Source organism: Salmo salar, chromosome 16 (assembly GCF_965601325.2).
Source record: "Salmo salar chromosome 16, fSalSal1, whole genome shotgun sequence".
Lineage (NCBI taxonomy): Eukaryota > Metazoa > Chordata > Actinopteri > Salmoniformes > Salmonidae > Salmo > Salmo salar.
The window spans coordinates 78,372,501-78,390,014 of record NC_138306.1 but is presented as its reverse complement, the minus strand read 5'-3'; the positions used below and the strand labels follow the sequence as shown (position 1 = coordinate 78,390,014).

General features: G+C 44.3%; 1 protein-coding gene across 2 annotated transcripts in view; it reads left to right on the top strand.

Moving 5' to 3' along the window:
• Window positions 1–17,514, top strand: part of LOC106574938 (interleukin-1 receptor accessory protein-like 1-B) — a 343,657-nt gene that overhangs the window by 261,847 nt on the left and 64,296 nt on the right. For both annotated transcript variants that reach the window (XM_045697956.2, XM_045697955.2), the window contains exon 7: window positions 5,691–5,823. In XM_045697956.2, the coding sequence (XP_045553912.1) occupies window positions 5,691–5,823 (133 nt within the window). The remainder of the gene's footprint in view (window positions 1–5,690; window positions 5,824–17,514) is intronic.

Here is a 17,514-nt window from a genome sequence, read left to right as displayed (position 1 = left end):
ATCTGTCTCCTGAGCCGTGTCAGCTTACCCTTCAGCCCCATTCACTGTGTCAGTCAGTCAGTCTAGTCCGTGGCATCTGGAGTCTATCTGCACATCACATCACTCTGTGCCTGCCTGTCTGTCTGTCTGCCTGTCTGTCTGCTGGATGGAGCCAGGTGCTGCTGCTACAGATTACCAACATCTGATTTCCATGAGATTCCCCTCCAAATGGCTCGTGAAGTAGTGTTGGTGGTGGTTATAGTTGCTTGAATGTCATTCTTGATGTCAATGCTCCTTTCTGACAATCTCGGGGTTATCGTATGATCCTGAGGCCTGAATCTCTCTCCATCCAGTAGAATGTAGACGTTTTTATGCTTCTACATCTGCATTGCTTGCTGTTTGGGGTTTTAGGCTGGGTTTCTGTACAGCACTTTGTGACATCAGCTGATGTAAGAAGGGCTTTAGAAATACATTTGATTGATTGAAAATAAATGTGATTTTATTAAGGTTAGATGAATAATAATGATGGCGTTTCAGTACCTCTACCAGTTGTTTGAACACGAACCGCCTCTTCAATCGCGGACACATCATCAGCATTAGCCTGATCTTTGGGGTGGCATGCATTGTATTTGATATGCATAGCACACCCAAAATGCTTTAAAGTGGATCTGACAGCGTTTTAACTACTTTGCTGACATGAAACAAACAGACAATCATAATATCAGTAAAAAATATCAAAGTCCCAGTTTATGCTACAAAACCAACTTGATAAGAGGTTTTAAAAGTAGGTTCTATTTGACTCAACGTTCCATGATGTACAGTAAGTCATTGTTGGCAGAATAGATGGATGCAGTTCATTGCATGATTCATATAATTCACCAATACATTTCTTGGTAGTCTAAAAAATATTGCTATCAGGTTGTAAATCACAGCTGGCCTGGTACATTGTTTGCTGCCTCCATTCGGGATGCACCGTTTCAGTTTCCATGACTCAATATTTTGGACAAAAACAGACGAATGTAACCAAGGCTGGGAATGTCAATACAATCAAACTAGCAAGGGCAATGATCACAAGTCAGTCATAACGTGGCTAATAGCTTGGCTAATAGCTTGCTATACAACTTGAATGACTGTTATTGTAGGTGAAAATTCATGACTGTGGTTGATTTTCCAGTATCTAGACTGTTCTCCCAAAAGTATTGAGACAGAAAACATAGGGTTAATTAATAGACATGTGTAAGCAGAGTAAAGGCTGAGCTCAGGTGAATGGTCAGAGCTGGATTAACAAAGAGTTAACCCTTGGACATATGAAAACAGAACATAAGCAGAATCCATGGGAGTGTACAGACCGGGTTAACATGGAGTTAATCACTAGACATGTTAAAACAGAACGTAAGCAGAATCCATGGGAGTGTACAGACCGGGTTAACATGGAGTTAATCACTAGACATGTTAAAACAGAACGTAAGCAGAATCCATGGGAGTGTACAGACCGGGTTAACATGGAGTTAATCACTAGACATGTTAAAACAGAACGTAAGCAGAATCCATGGGAGTGTACAGACCGGGTTAACATGGAGTTAATCACTAGACATGTTAAAACAGAACGTAAGCAGAATCCATGGGAGTGTACAGACCGGGTTAACATGGAGTTAATCACTAGACATGTTAAAACAGAACGTAAGCAGAATCCATGGGAGTGTACAGACCGGGTTAACATGGAGTTAATCACTAGACATGTTAAAACAGAACGTAAGCAGAAAATGTGTACCTTAGTTAATTATTATAGGCACCAAAAGCCATGTATCTGTAAGAAGAACCTATGTTTATACTAATCAAATATTATTAGAAAAGCACTTATATTAGGAAAGTATATAGACAATAAATATATTCTTTTTTGTATTAACACTATGGCGCCGCCACGCTTATAATCTAAATTGAGCAGATGTGGGCGTTAACAAGCAAGAATTGGGACAAGAAGATAATGGTGGCGAAAGGCCAAGGGGTGTTAATCATCTACGTAGAGGGGAGTGACCATGTGTGTTATCTGAAGGTGGAAACCTATAAAGCCTGAGGTCTGTAACAAGAAAAATCAGTTGTTCCATGGAATTGCTCGGCTCTGTTACTTTGTAATAAAGTCTATTTGAATTTACAAATTCCGGTATCTGAGAAATATTTGATTCAATATTTCCTCAACATTATCCAGTTAGCATATCGCTTGTGTTCGCAAAATTCACTCTGGCTATCTATTTCAGAACAGACTTGTCTGAGTGTGTCAGAGGGCAGAATAACTGATGCATTTACTAACGTGCTACACCGGCTGAATATGACCGGTGTCAGTAAACGTCGGCAGAAAAAGTAATAGTTCATCAAGAATGCTCTAGATAACATGTAAACAGCCTAGCTAACCAGCTCTGCTAGGCCGAGTAAAGTGGTCAGAGTGAGGTGTTCTCTCATTTGTGTCTGGAAGTAGCAAGCTAGCCAACTTTAGCCAGTTAGCTTGGGTGCTGGCAAGCTGCAGAAGGACGGGAAGTCTACAATTCCCCATCGTTTATCAGTACAATTTTGACGGCCAACTAGCTGAAACAATTTGAGAGGGTTTACAGTGCATTCGGAAAGTATTCAGACCCCTTGACTTTTTCCATATTTTGTTACGTGATTTTTTTCCCTCATCAATCTACACACAATACTCCATAATGACAAAGGAAATACAGATAAATCCTTTACATAAGTATTCAGACCCTTTACTCAGTACTTTGTTGAAGGACCTTTGGCAGTGATTACAGCCTCAAGTCTTCTTGGGTATGAAACTACAATCTGGGCACACCTGTATTTCAGATCTTCTCCCATTCTTCTCTGCAGAACCTCTCAAGCTCTGTCAGGTTGGATGGGGAGCGTCACTGCACAGCTATTTTCAGGTCTCTCCAGAGATGTTCGATTGGGTTCAAGTCTGGGCTCTGGTGGAGCCACTCAAGGACATTCAGAGACTTGTCCCGAAGTCACTCCTGCATTGGCAAACTCCAAGTGGGCTGTCATGTGCCTTTTACTGAGGAGTGGCTTCCGTTTAGCCACGCCTGATTGGTGGAGTGCTGCAGAGATGGATGTCCTTCTGGAAGGTTCTACCATCTCCACAGAGAAACTCTGGAGCTCTGTCAGAGTGACCATCGTGTTCTTGGTCATCTCCCTGACCAAGGCCCTTCTCCCCCGATTGCTCAGTTTGGCCGGGTGGAAAGCTCTAGAAAGAGTCTTGGTGGTTCCAAACTTCTTCCATTTAAGAATGATGGAGGCCACTGTGTTCTTGGGGACCTTCAATGATGCAGAAATGTTTTGGTACCCTTCCCCAGATCTGTACCTCGACAATCCTATCTCGGAGCTCTACGGACAATTCCTTTGACCTCGTGGCTTGGTTTTTGATCTGAAATGCACAGTCAACTGTCGGACCTTATATAGACAGGTGTGTGCCTTTCCAAATTATGTCCAATCAATTTAATTTACCACAGGTGGACTCCAATCAAGTTGTAGAAACATCACAAGGATGATCAATAGGAAAAGGATGCACCTGAGCTCAATTTCGAGTCTCATAACAAAGGGCCTGAATACTTACGTAAATAAGGTATTTCTGTTTAGTTTTTTTAATAAATTTGCAAAAATGTCTAAAAACCTGTTTCACTTTGTCATTGTGGGGTATTGTGTGTAGATTGATGAGGAACAGATGTATTTAATTAATTTTAGGATAAGGATGTAACGTAACAAAATGTGGAAAAGGGGAAGGGGTCTGAATACTATCTGAATGCACTGTACTGTATCTAATGTTCTTTCATTATGTTTTAGCTCATCTTGCTCTGGCTAGCATTAGTTGTTGATGTTGTTGTTGATGATGTGCATAACTGAGGGAGAGAAAACCTACCTTTTCGTGGTTGTTTGATCAATAGGACTGTAAAGTTCCCAAATGTAAGAGGACTCCCATGATATTTACATATTTACAGAAATCCATTCAGGTGTATTTTGTGGCTTTTGCCAAATGTGTTCTAATGATCTAACGTCCAGTTCAACGTGAATGATGGCAGGCCATTGTGGCAAATGGCTTGTTTGCATGAAGGCCTACTGTAGCTTTGATTGGCTATGGCGCACCGGTGTGCGTAGACTCTGGTCCTGGACAAGACAGTTGTTTTTATTTGGTTTTATTTACTGCAGTGTCTATTATTTGTCAAAACTTCACGGCTGGTTTCCCACTCTATAATGCTATAGAATTTTCACAAATGCCTTAGTATATGTAATTCCCAAACATTCTAAGAATTTCTGAAAATGTGAAAATGACCATATCTAAGTGCTTGCTTGTCAGAAAATGTTTTAAAAAGTGTCATATTCTTTGTGGGAGTGTATATGAACAGATTTTAATAAGATTTCCCTTTAAATAGCACTGAGGCTGTTGTGTGTAGAACATCTTTCACCATGCACGCTGTGAATCATGTTTCACACTCACACTAATTGGTAGGGTGGAACAATAAGGGTACTGGGCTAATAACCACCCCCTGCCCTTTGTGTAGAGGACGCCAGGAGTGTGCGTGGGAGAGAGTGAAAGAGAGTTCAGCAGTGTTCAGGAGCATGAGGGAGAGAGTGGGAGAGAATGGGAGGAGGGATGGGAGCTTCTGAGGCGGTAGGAGAGCTTCAGAGGGGATATGAGAGCTTCAGATGGGATAGGAGAGCTTCAGAGGGGATAGGAGAGCTTCAGAGGGGATAGGAGAGCTTCAGATGGGGCAGGAGAGCTTCAGATGGGATAGGGAACTTCAGAAGGGGTAGGAGAGCTTCAGATGGGATAGGGGAACTTCAGAAGGGGCAGGAGAGCTTCAGAGCGGATATGGGAACTTCAGAGGGGATAGGAGAGCTTCAGAGGGGATAGGAGAGCTTCAGAGGGGATAGGAGAGCTTCAGAGGGGATAGGAGAGCTTCAGAGGGGATAGGAGAACTTCAGAGGGGGCAGGGGAACTTCAGAGGGGATAGGGGAACTTCAGAGGGGATAGGGGATCTTCAAAGGGGATAGGAGAGCTTCAGAGGGGGCAGGGGAACTTCAGAGGGGATAGGGGAACTTCAGAGGGGATAGGAGAGCTTCAGGGGGGCAGGGGAACTTCAGAAGGGGTAGGAGAGCTTCAGAGGGGATAGGAGAGCTTCAGAGGGGTTAGGAGAGCTTCAGAGGGGATAGGAGAGCTTCAGAGGGGATAGGAGAGCTTCAGAGGGGATAGGAGAGCTTCAGAGGGGATAGGAGAGCTTCAGAGGGGATAGGGGAACTTCAGAGGGGATAGGGGAGCTTCAGATGGGATAGGAGAGCTTCAGAGGGGATAGGGGAACTTCAGAGGGGATAGGAGAGCTTCAGAGGGGATAGGAGAACTTCAGAGGGGTCAGGGGAACTTTAGGGGGGATAGGAGAACTTCAGAGGGGATAAGGGAACTTTAGGGGATAGGGGAACTTCACGGGTGTCTATGAGTTCAGGAGGATGTAGGTGTTGGAAGGCACAGCAGAGTCTGGAGGTGTGCATTAGAGCCTAGACGATAGGAGACACCATCTAATAAGAATCACCCATATTATCCATGGTACTGGAAAGACCTACATTAGTGGGCTCCACCTCTCCCAATCATTTTCCCCTGCTTTACCCACAACCATATTACTTCCTTACTACGACAACCATGCCTTATTTCCTGTTTCCTGTCTCCACAGGAAGTCAAGTCAACCTGACGTGCCAAGCGTTCTTCGGCTTCGCCGGGGAGGTCAGTCCGCTCATCTACTGGATGAAGGGAGAGAAGTTCATTGAAGACCTGGACGTGGAGAGGTTCAGAGAGAGTGACATCAAGTAAGACCATGTCACACACTTCAAGTAACACCCTGTCACACACACACACTTCAAGTAACACCCTGTCACACACACACACTTCAAGTAACACCCTGTCACACACACACTTCAAGTAACACCCTGTCACATGCACACACTTCAAGTAACACCCTGTCACACACACACACTTCAAGTAAGACCCTGTCACACACACACACTTCAAGTAACACCCTGTCACACACACACACTTCAAGTAACACCCTGTCACACACACACACTTCAAGTAAGACCCTGTCACACAGACTTCAAGTAAGACCCTGTCACACACACACACACTTCAAGTAACACCCTGTCACACACACACACTTCAAGTAACACCCTGTCACACACACACACACTTCAAGTAACACCCTGTCACACACACACACACTTCAAGTAACACCCTGTCACACACACACACTTCAAGTAACACCCTGTCACACACACACTTCAAGTAACACCCTGTCACACACACACACTTCAAGTAACACCCTGTCACACACACTTCAAGTAAGACCCTGTCACACACACACACTTCAAGTAACACCCTGTCACACACACACACTTCAAGTAACACCCTGTCACACACACACACTTCAAGTAACCCCGCACCCCCCTCGTGCCCTGCACACACACACACTTCAAGTAAGCCCGACACCCCCTCGTCACCCGCACCACACACACTTCAAGTAAGAGCCTGTCACACACACTTCAAGTAAGACCCTGTCACACACACACACTTCAAGTAAGACCCTGTCACACACACACTTCAAGTAAGACCCTGTCACACACACACACTTCAAGTAAGACCCTGTTACACACACACACTTCAAGTAAGACCCTGTTACACACACACACTTCAAGTAAGACCCTGTTACACACACACACATCGCATGAGGTCATATGGGAGTGGTATGTTCTATTAAACATATGTACAGAGAATATACATACATTCCTGCATGAACTGTCAAAAGTCAAAGCCACAGTTTTGACCAACACACTTGTGATGCTGTGGTATGTTGTAATGCTATTACCAGACTATGGTATGATGTAATGCTATTACCAGGCTATGGTATGATGTAATGCTATTACCAGGCTGTGGTATGATGTAATGCTATTACCAGGCTGTGGTATGTTGTAATGCTATTACCAGGCTGTGGTATGATGTAATGCTATTACCAGGCTGTGGTATGATGTAATGCTATTACCAGGCTGTGGTATGATGTAATGCTATTACCAGACTATGGTATGATGTAATGCTATTACCAGGCTGTGGTATGTTGTAATGCTATTACCAGGCTGTGGTATGATGTAATGCTATTACCAGACTATGGTATGATGTAATGCTATTACCAGGCTGTGGTATGATGTAATGCTATTACCAGACTGTGGTATGATGTAATGCTATTACCAGGCTGTGGTATGATGTAATGCTATTACCAGACTATGGTATGATGTAATGCTATTACCAGACTGTGGTATGATGTAATGCTATTACCAGGCTGTGGTATGATGTAATGCTATTACCAGGCTGTGGTATGATGTAATGCTATTACCAGACTGTGGTATGATGTAATGCTATTACCAGACTGTGGTATGATGTAATTCTATTACCAGGCTGTGGTATGATGTAATGCTATTACCAGACTATGGTATGATGTAATGCTATTAACAGGCTGTGGTATGATGTAATGCTATTACCAGGCTGTGGTATGATGTAATGCTATTACCAGACTATGGTATGATGTAATGCTATTACCAGGCTGTGGTATGATGTAATGCTATTACCAGGCTGTGGTATGATGTAATGCTATTAACAGGCTGTGGTATGATGTAATGCTATTACCAGACTATGGTATGATGTAATGCTATTACCAGGCTGTGGTATGATGTAATGCTATTACCAGACTATGGTATGATGTAATGCTATTAACAGGCTTATTCATCTTGAATTCAGATATTCCTGAATCTATATTGACTATACAGTATCTGACCCAAGAGAAGCACGACTGTATCTTTATGTTTTAATAACCCTAAGTACTGTTATTCTCTAATGTGCCTGTTCATTCATGGGCAGAATGGAAGACACTGTTATTCTCTAATGTGCCTGTTCATTCATGGGCAGACTGGAAGACACTGTTATTCTCTAATGTGCCTGTTCATTCATGGGCAGAATGGAAGACACTGTTATTCTCTAATATGCCTGTTCATTCATGGGCAGAATGGAAGACACTGTTATTCTCTAATGTGCCTGTTCATTCATGGGCAGACAGGAAGACACGGTTATTCTCTAATATGCCTGTTCATTCATGGGCAGAATGGAAGACACTGTTATTCTCTAATGTGCCTGTTCATTCATGGGCAGAATGGAAGACACTGTTATTCTCTAATGTGCCTGTTCATTCATGGGCAGACTGGAAGACACTGTTATTCTCTAATGTGCCTGTTCATTCATGGGCAGACTGGAAGACACTGTTATTCTCTAATGTGCCTGTTCATTCATGGGCAGACTGGAAGACACTGTTATTCTCTAATATGCCTGTTCACTCATGGGCAGACTGGAAGACACTGTTATTCTCTAATATGCCTGTTCACTCATGGGCAGACTGGAAGACACTGTTATTCTCTAATGTGCCTGTTCATTCATGGGCAGACAGGAAGACACGGTTATTCTCTAATGTGCCTGTTCATTCATGGGCAGACTGGAAGACACTGTTATTCTCTAATGTGCCTGTTCATTCATGGGCAGACTGGAAGACACTGTTATTCTCTAATGTGCCTGTTCATTCATGGGCAGACAGGAAGACACTGTTATTCTCTAATGTGCCTGTTCATTCATGGGCAGACTGGAAGACACTGTTATTCTCTAATGTGCCTGTTCACTCATGGGCAGACTGGAAGACACTGTTATTCTCTAATGTGCCTGTTCATTCATGGGCAGACTGGAAGACACTGGTGTGAAGTTTAAATTGAAGGTAGCAGACAGTCTGGTGGTTAAGAGCGTTGGGTGTGAAAGCTGAGCCGACAAGGTGAAAAGCTGTCGATGGGCCGTTAGTAAGACACTTAATAACCCTAATTGCTCCAGGGTCACCCGTTGATAATGGCTGACCCTGGCCGTGACCCCACTCTCCCAGTTTGTCTTACCCCACTCTCCCAGGGTGTCTCACCCCACTCTTCCAGGGTGTCTCACCCCACTCTCCCAGGGTGTCTCACCCCACTCTCCCAGGGTGTCTCACCCCACTCTCCCAGGGTGTCTCACCCCACTCTCCCAGGGTGTCCACCCCACTCTCCCAGGGTGTCTCACCCCACTCTCCCAGGGTGTCTCACCCCACTCTCCCAGGGTGTATCACCCCACTCTCCCAGGGTGTCTCACCCCACTCTCCCAGGGTGTCTCACCCCACTCTCCCAGGGTGTCTCACCCCACTCTCCCAGGGTGTCTCAAGGAGAGTTGGGATATGCAAAACAACACATGCATATTAATACACGCTTGTACTTGTATGAAATAGGACAAATATAAGCACCCACCAAATGATTGTTATTATGTTTTAAGCTGTTACCATGAAAACTCTAATTATTGTGTTTATATATTAAGCTGTTACCATGAGAACGGGTGCCCTAGTGATTCCTATGCACACGTGCAGAATGCGATCTAAGATTACCAGTCCAGGATAATAGATACGATTTCAGATAGCCTGGAGCCGTTCTCCTCCCGTGTTTGCATGCATATACAGAGGAGGTCAGGAGCATTTATCCTCATGCAAGAGAGTCAGGAATACACAGCGCAATAACAACCATTTAAAGGCCAGTTACCACAAATACCTCACCACACTCTGACAGCTCTAGTAGAAAAATGGAACTTTTTCGTCACCAGCCATAGCTATTTCTTCAATAACATCAATGAATGTTTAATGGCGTTAGTCAATAATTCAGGCGATCATACATTCTTTATTATTGCACGGCGTGTGTGTGTTCTCTGAAAGCGATCAGGCACGCTTGCTTTGCTTATCACGTTGCTGGTCTTGAATGCTAAAGTTATACTGAGTGGGCGTGAGCTGAGGAGCTAGAGAGGAAAGCAAGGGAACTCTGGGAGTTTTCTTTTACTTTGATTTGTGGGCGTCTGGTGGGAACAGCTCTGCTCTTCAGCCCTGGAGAAACATATACACATACACACAGACACGAATACACACACATACACACAGACACGAATACACACACATACACACAGACACGAATACACACACACATACACACAGACACGAATACACACACACATACACACAGACACGAATACACACACATACACACAGACACGAATACACACACATACACACAGACACGAATACACACACATACACACAGACACGAATACACACACACACACACAGACACGAATACACACACACACACACAGACACGAATACACACCACACACACAGACACGAATACACACACATACACACAGACACGAATTCACACACATACACACAGACACGAATACACACACATACACACAGACACGAATACACACACATACACACAGACACGAATACACACACACATACACACAGACACGAATACACACACATACACACAGACACGAATACACACACACACAGACACGAATACACACACATACACACAGACACGAATACACACACATACACACAGACACGAATACACACACACACACACAGACACGAATACACACACACACACACAGACACGAATACACACACACACACACAGACACGAATACACACACATACACACAGACACGAATTCACACACATACACACAGACACGAATACACACACATACACACAGACACGAATACACACACATACACACAGACACGAATACACACACACATACACACAGACACGAATACACACACATACACACAGACAGGAATACACACACACACAGACACGAATACACACACATACACACAGACACGAATACACACACACAGACACGAATACACACACAGACACACAGACACGAATACACACACATACACACAGACACGAATACACACACACAGACACGAATAGACACACAGACACACAGACACACAGACACGAATACACACAGACACACAGACACACAGACACGAATACACACACACACAGACACAAATACACACATACAAACACACAGACACACACACACACAGACACACACACACACAAATACACACACAGACACACATAAATACACACACACAGACACACACACACACACAAATACACGCACACAGACACACATAAATACACACACACAGACACACACATACACACATGCAGACACAGACACACGCACAGACACACACTTACAAACACACAGACACACACACACAGACACACACACACTCAGACACAGACACACACACAAATACACACACACTCACGCATCGAACACACACACACACACACGGGCTGAATACTCCATGGATCACCTGTACATATACAGTACCTGTCCAGGGGACTCTCACAGACATGGAGCATCTGTCTCTTTGTCTTCACAATCCATCCATCCGTCCGTTAATCCAACAGTCAACCCATTCCTCCGTTAATCCAACAGTCAATCCATTCCTCCGTTAATCCAACAATCCATTCATCCGTCCGTTAATCCAACAGTCAATCCATTCCTCCGTTAATCCAACAGTCAAACCATTCCTCCGTTAATCCAACAGTCAATCCATTCCTCCGTTAATCCAACAATCCATTCATCCGTCCGTTAATCCAACAGTCAATCCATTCCTCCGTTAATCCAACAGTCAAGCCATTCCTCCGTTAATCCAACAGTCAATCCATTCCTCCATTAATCCAACAATCCATCCATCCATTCCTCCATTAATCCAACAATCCATCCATCCATTCCTATGTTAATCCAACAGTCCATCCATCCATTCCTATGTTAATCCAACAATCCAACCATCCATTCCTCCATTAATCCAACAATCCATCCATCCATTCCTATGTTAATCCATTAGTCCATCCATCCATTCCTCCGTTAAACCAAATGTCATCCATCCATTCCTTCGTTAATCCAACAATCCATCCATCCATCCCTCCGTTAATCCAACAGTCCATCCATTCCTCTGTTAATCCAACAGTCCATCCATTCCTCTGTTAATCCAACAGCCCATCCATCCATTTCTCTGTTAAACCAACAGTCCATCCATTCTTCTGTTAATCCAACAGCCCATTCGTTCCTCTGTTAATCCAACAGTCCATCTATCCATTCCTCTGTTAATCCAACAGCCCATCCATCCATTTCTCTGGTAATCCAACAGTCCATCCATTCCTCTGTTAATCCAACAGCCCATCCATCCATTTCTCTGGTAATCCAACAGTCCATCCATTCCCCTGTTAATCCAACAGTCCATCTATCCATTTCTCTGTTAATCCAACAGTCCATCCATTCCTCTGTTAATCCAACAGTCCATCCATTCCTCTGTTAATCCAATAGTCCATCTATCCATTTCTCTGTTAAACCAACAGTCCATCCATTCCTCTGTTAATCCAATAGTCCATCCATTCCTCTGTTAATCCAATAGTCCATCCATTCCTCTGTTAATCCAATAGTCCATCTATCCATTTCTCTGTTAATCCAATAGTCCATCCATCCATTCTTCCATTAATCTAACAGTCCATCCATCCAATTCATCCATCTTCAGCATCTGGCTGTGCTTTTATTCAAGCCAATTCACTTCAATATGCTTTATTGGTCCGCAAGGGGCAATTATAGCAGGACTGACCATGGCATGGCAGACATTGCATTACCATAACAACAACAGAGAACAGGAAACGCTGAAAACACATAATAACACTTATTGCTCCAGTGATCAAGAGTTCCAAGGAAAAACAGCCGTCCACAATACTCCATACTTGCTAACTTGAGTCCCTATAGGTTTTCTCTATTGGTCATTGATGTTTAACGCGCATTCTGATATGTCCGGAGACCTCCCTCTGTAGAACAGTAGCTACATCAGGAACACCTTCCGTAACTACCCTCACAATGTACTCAAACCTCCACAGGAATCAATTCATCATTCTATAAACGTCTCAGAGAAAACTCAAATACGAATGATGCGTTTGATCAAGGTTTTACTCCTAAATAACAATGCATTTCATCCAGAATTTGCTTCTCCAACCTCTTTTGTGACCCCCTTGTACGGTATCCATATTAGGAAGTCCCTGGAACCAAATGGCACACCATTCCCTAAATCAGGGGTGGGCAAAGTTAGGGGGCTCTGGTCAAAAGTAATGCAATATGAAGGGAACGGTGCCATTTGGGACGAAGCCTCAGCTGTCAGGCCCCTTCCCTACCTATATTCCATTGGATACATATCTCCATGCTCGGCAGATGTGAGCTAATGAAAAGGTTAGGTGGAACATGGAGTGGGACAAGCAGGGAAGAGAGGAGATGAGACAGTGAAAGGCATGACATTTGGAAACGTCTCTCTGTAAGCTAGCAGGTTCAGAGTACCTGGAGCAGATCTCTCACTCCAAACCTGGTGATGACTTCATACCAAATAGGCTTGGAATAAATCAATGAAAAAGAGAGGGAGACAGAGAACGAGAGGGAGGGAGGGAGGGAGGGAGGGAGGGAGGGAGGGAGGGAGGGAGGGAGGGAGGGAGGGAGGGAGGGAGGGAGGGAGGGAGGGAGGGAGGGAGAAGGAGAGGGAGAGGGGGTGAAAGACTGAGAGATCAGAGAGAGAAACCGAGGGACCAGAGGGAGAGCGAGAGACAGAGACCAGAGAGAGAGAGTGACTGAGAGACCAGAGAGAGAGAGAGAGTGACTGAGAGTCCAGAGAGAGAGAGAGAGAGAGACCAGAGCGAGAGCGAGAAACCGAGAGACCAGAGAGAGAGAGAGAGAGAGAGACCAGAGAGAGAGAGAGAGACAGAGACCAGAGAGAGAGAGTGACTGAGAGACCAGAGAGAGAGAGTGACTGAGAGACCAGAGAGAGAGTGACTGAGAGTCCAGAGAGAGAGAGAGAGAGAGACCAGAGCGAGAGCGAGAAACCGAGAGACCAGAGAGAGAGAGAGACAGAGACCAGAGAGAGAGAGTGACTGAGAGACCAGAGAGAGAGAGTGACTGAGAGACCAGAGAGAGAGAGACCGAGAGACCAGAGAGAGTGCGAGAGACAGAGACCAGAGAGAGAGAGTGACTGAGAGACCAGAGAGAGAGAGAGAGTGACTGAGAGTCCAGAGAGAGAGAGAGAGAGAGACCAGAGCGAGAGCGAGAAACCGAGAGACCAGAGAGAGAGAGAGAGAGAGAGACCGAGACCAGAGAGAGAGAGTGACTGAGAGTCCAGAGAGAGACAGAGAGACTAAGAGTCCAGAGAGAGAGAGAGAGACCAGAGCGATAGAGAGAGAGACTGAGAGTCCAGAGAGAGACCGAGAGACCAGAGAGAATGCGAGAGACAGAGACCAGAGAGAGAGAGTGACTGAGAGACCAGAGAGAGAGAGTGCGAGAGACAGAGACCAGAGAGAGAGAGAGAGACTAAGAGTCCAGAGAGAGAGAGTGACTGAGAGACCAGAGAGAGAGAGAGAGACTAAGAGTCCAGAGAGAGAGAGTGACTGAGAGTCCAGAGAGAGAGAGAGAGAGACTAAGAGTCCAGAGAGAGAGAGAGACCAGAGCGAGAGAGAGAGACTAAGAGTCCAGAGAGAGAGAGACCAGAGCGAGAGACAGAGACCAGAGAGAGAGAGTGACTGAGAGACCAGAGAGAGAGAGAGAGACTAAGAGTCCAGAGAGAGAGAGAGAGACCAGATCGAGAGCGAGAAACCGAGAGACCAGAGAGAGAGAGAGTCTCTCCCAGGCTGTAGTATTGAACATGTGAAGACCTAGTTGTCTTAGGTCACACAATAGTTACCCAGAAGAAAATGGGGGAGGGTCATGCTTTTTAAATTTCAGTCATGGGGAAGGTTTAGTATTTTGTTGTTTTTTTGTCCAGGGCAGGGTGATGTAATTTGTAATAAATAAAGTGTCATATTTCTCAGGGTTTGATAATTAGTTGCTTATTATATTATTTAATGTGTACCCGATGATGCCCCTCATCCCTGATTTTCTGCTGGGAGCACAATATCAAGTGAGCCCAGTGTGGTCGCACTAAAATGATCCATAGCCTATACAAGCCTTTCTCAAATCCCAGTCTGTGGAGGAATGCTTTCCAGTCTGCAGCATATTTATCTTCAATATGATTTGTATTTTTTTGTGGTCTGTGGCATATTTGACTGAAATAAATACGTGCAGTGGAACTACTTGTGCAATGCGCTGAACTATGTATGCAGCAGTAAACAAATTGTGTTGCCATGACTAATTATAGCTACACCAAACACACACACACACACACAAGCTAGCCCTGCTGCTCAGCCTCTCTCTCTCTCTCTCTCTCTCCCTGGATTTGTTTCAAAGAACAGCTGCCCACCAAACCCAGTCTGTGTGATATGTCAGACTTGCCTCAGCCGATATGCTATGAAGCCATCGAAAATACTCTGAAATTTAGAAGCAAAGCTTCCATATCTCAAGGATAAAACAGACCATTATTTATTTATTTCAAACCAAACAAACAAAAATGCTGCACAATAATTTCACAGACAATGAGAGTTTACTGAAGGCTTCGTACTTCCTCTCTCATAGCATTTCCTAGTGCCAGGCTCCTTTCACTATAGTAGAAAAGCTGGTCATGCCCTCGGTCGTGGATGCTTGCCCAGAGGTTTTAGCTGCTTCTACAAAGATCAGTGAAATCCCACGTTCCAATGACACTGTCACGCGTAGAATCCAGGTTCTGGCAGATGATATAGAATCACATGGAGGTTTTAGACAGAGCCCGCACATCAAATTGGTTTGTAATCCAATTAGATGCCGCTTCTTGTATATATTAGCTACATATGAAGAATGTCTTTCTTGCAGAGAGTTGCCTCAGAATAAAACTGCAGATTAAATATTCTGTGTTCTGAACGAGTACGTAACGGGACATGGATTACGATGAGACCATTGTATCGGGATCTGTAGGCCTACGGACGAGTCGACTGCTCAACCAAAACCATGCAGGTGACATTTTCCAAACATACAATAAAATTGCGATTTCAAGAAAAAGCTGGGTGCCTGGAGAGACAAAGTGGATAGAGGCATTTTCTCCCATCTATTCTCTACTGTGGTTGCCGTGGGTGATGTAGACATGGATCACATGTGTACATTGATGGGGTCACATCTGAGCAAAACTCTACTCAAATTCGACGATTACTTCCCCTGACTATCTGATCCACGCCCGGGAAAGCAGTGGATGTGTAATCCGTTCACCAGCACTGAAGAGACTCACAGCTTGTCACTGGTTCCTGTGACCAAGACCTGCGTTCGTTTTAATGAGAGGAAGACATGAATCCCCTTTCCTTCTACATACTTATGAAAGACCAGCTTCTGGTTCCAGATCTCTTTGTGCTGTCTTTTCAACTCCCAGGGTCATTGCATGATCACAACTATAGAAGTTTGCTATAGGCCTACAACACAAACAGGTATGGGACCACCAGGCTGATGTTTGCTGCAACAAAATCTAAATAGCGCAGCAGACTGGCTGTCGAAAACACCTCTGGCACAAACCAGTTTGAGAAAGGCTGGCCTATAATATAGGCTACACTAAGAGCATGTTCGGAGACACACAGGTGTCACGGATCCCTCTGGAACTTTCATTGTGCACACCTGGCCCCTATTCCCACTGATTGTATTTGTATATATGTGCCCTTTGTTCACCATGGTGCTGCCGATTATTGTTACTATGTCCGTTGGTGCGTGGGAGTACCTGTGCTGTGTGTTTCGGGCTTTCGTGCCCTTGTGGATTGAACAGATTATTACGAGCTAGTCCCATGTGTTAATCATTATGCGCGTGTGTTATTTATTCGAGGTACTTCTCGCTCTTTTGTTTGGGTTTCAACCCTGTGTTTTGTATAGTGTTTGTTTGGTCTTCGTCCCCGTGCCTTTACACGCCATGCCGTAATTTGGGGTATAATAAAAAAACGTATTACGCATTCCTGCGCCTGTCTCCCGAATCTCTTCATACCAACGTAACAAAAGTTAGATTTCTAAGAAAATGTACTTCCTTCCCAAGTTTTTTTCTTCTGGGATGCTGTATATACAACTAGGCTACACTGCATTGGATAGGCGTTCCCAATGACTGTGCTGTGTACGGTGGTACTTCAGGAGGCGAGTCAATTTGTCCCAAAAAAATGCAATATCTGTGCAAGCGGACTAGGCCTAGTCATATCCTGTTCAGCTTGAGAGGGAGAGCGGGAAGATGAAGAGCTTGCTATTACTATAGTTCATTAGAATGGAAACAATAGGTTTCGTTGCCCGTAATGAAGCTATTTATCAAAGTTATTGACCTCAAAAAAAGCCAAATTCGAGTAATTTACATAAACTACTGTTCAAAACTTTGGGGTCACTTAGAAATGTCCTTGTTTTTGAAAGAAACACACATTTTTTGTCTATTAATATAACATGAAATTGATCAGGAATACAATTTAGACATTGTTAATGTTGTAAATTACTATTGTAGCTGGAAACGGCAGATTTTTTATGGAAAATCTACATAGGCGTACAGAGGCCCATTATCAGCAACCATCACTCCTGTGTTTCAATGGCACGTTGTGTTAGCTAATCCAAGTTTAT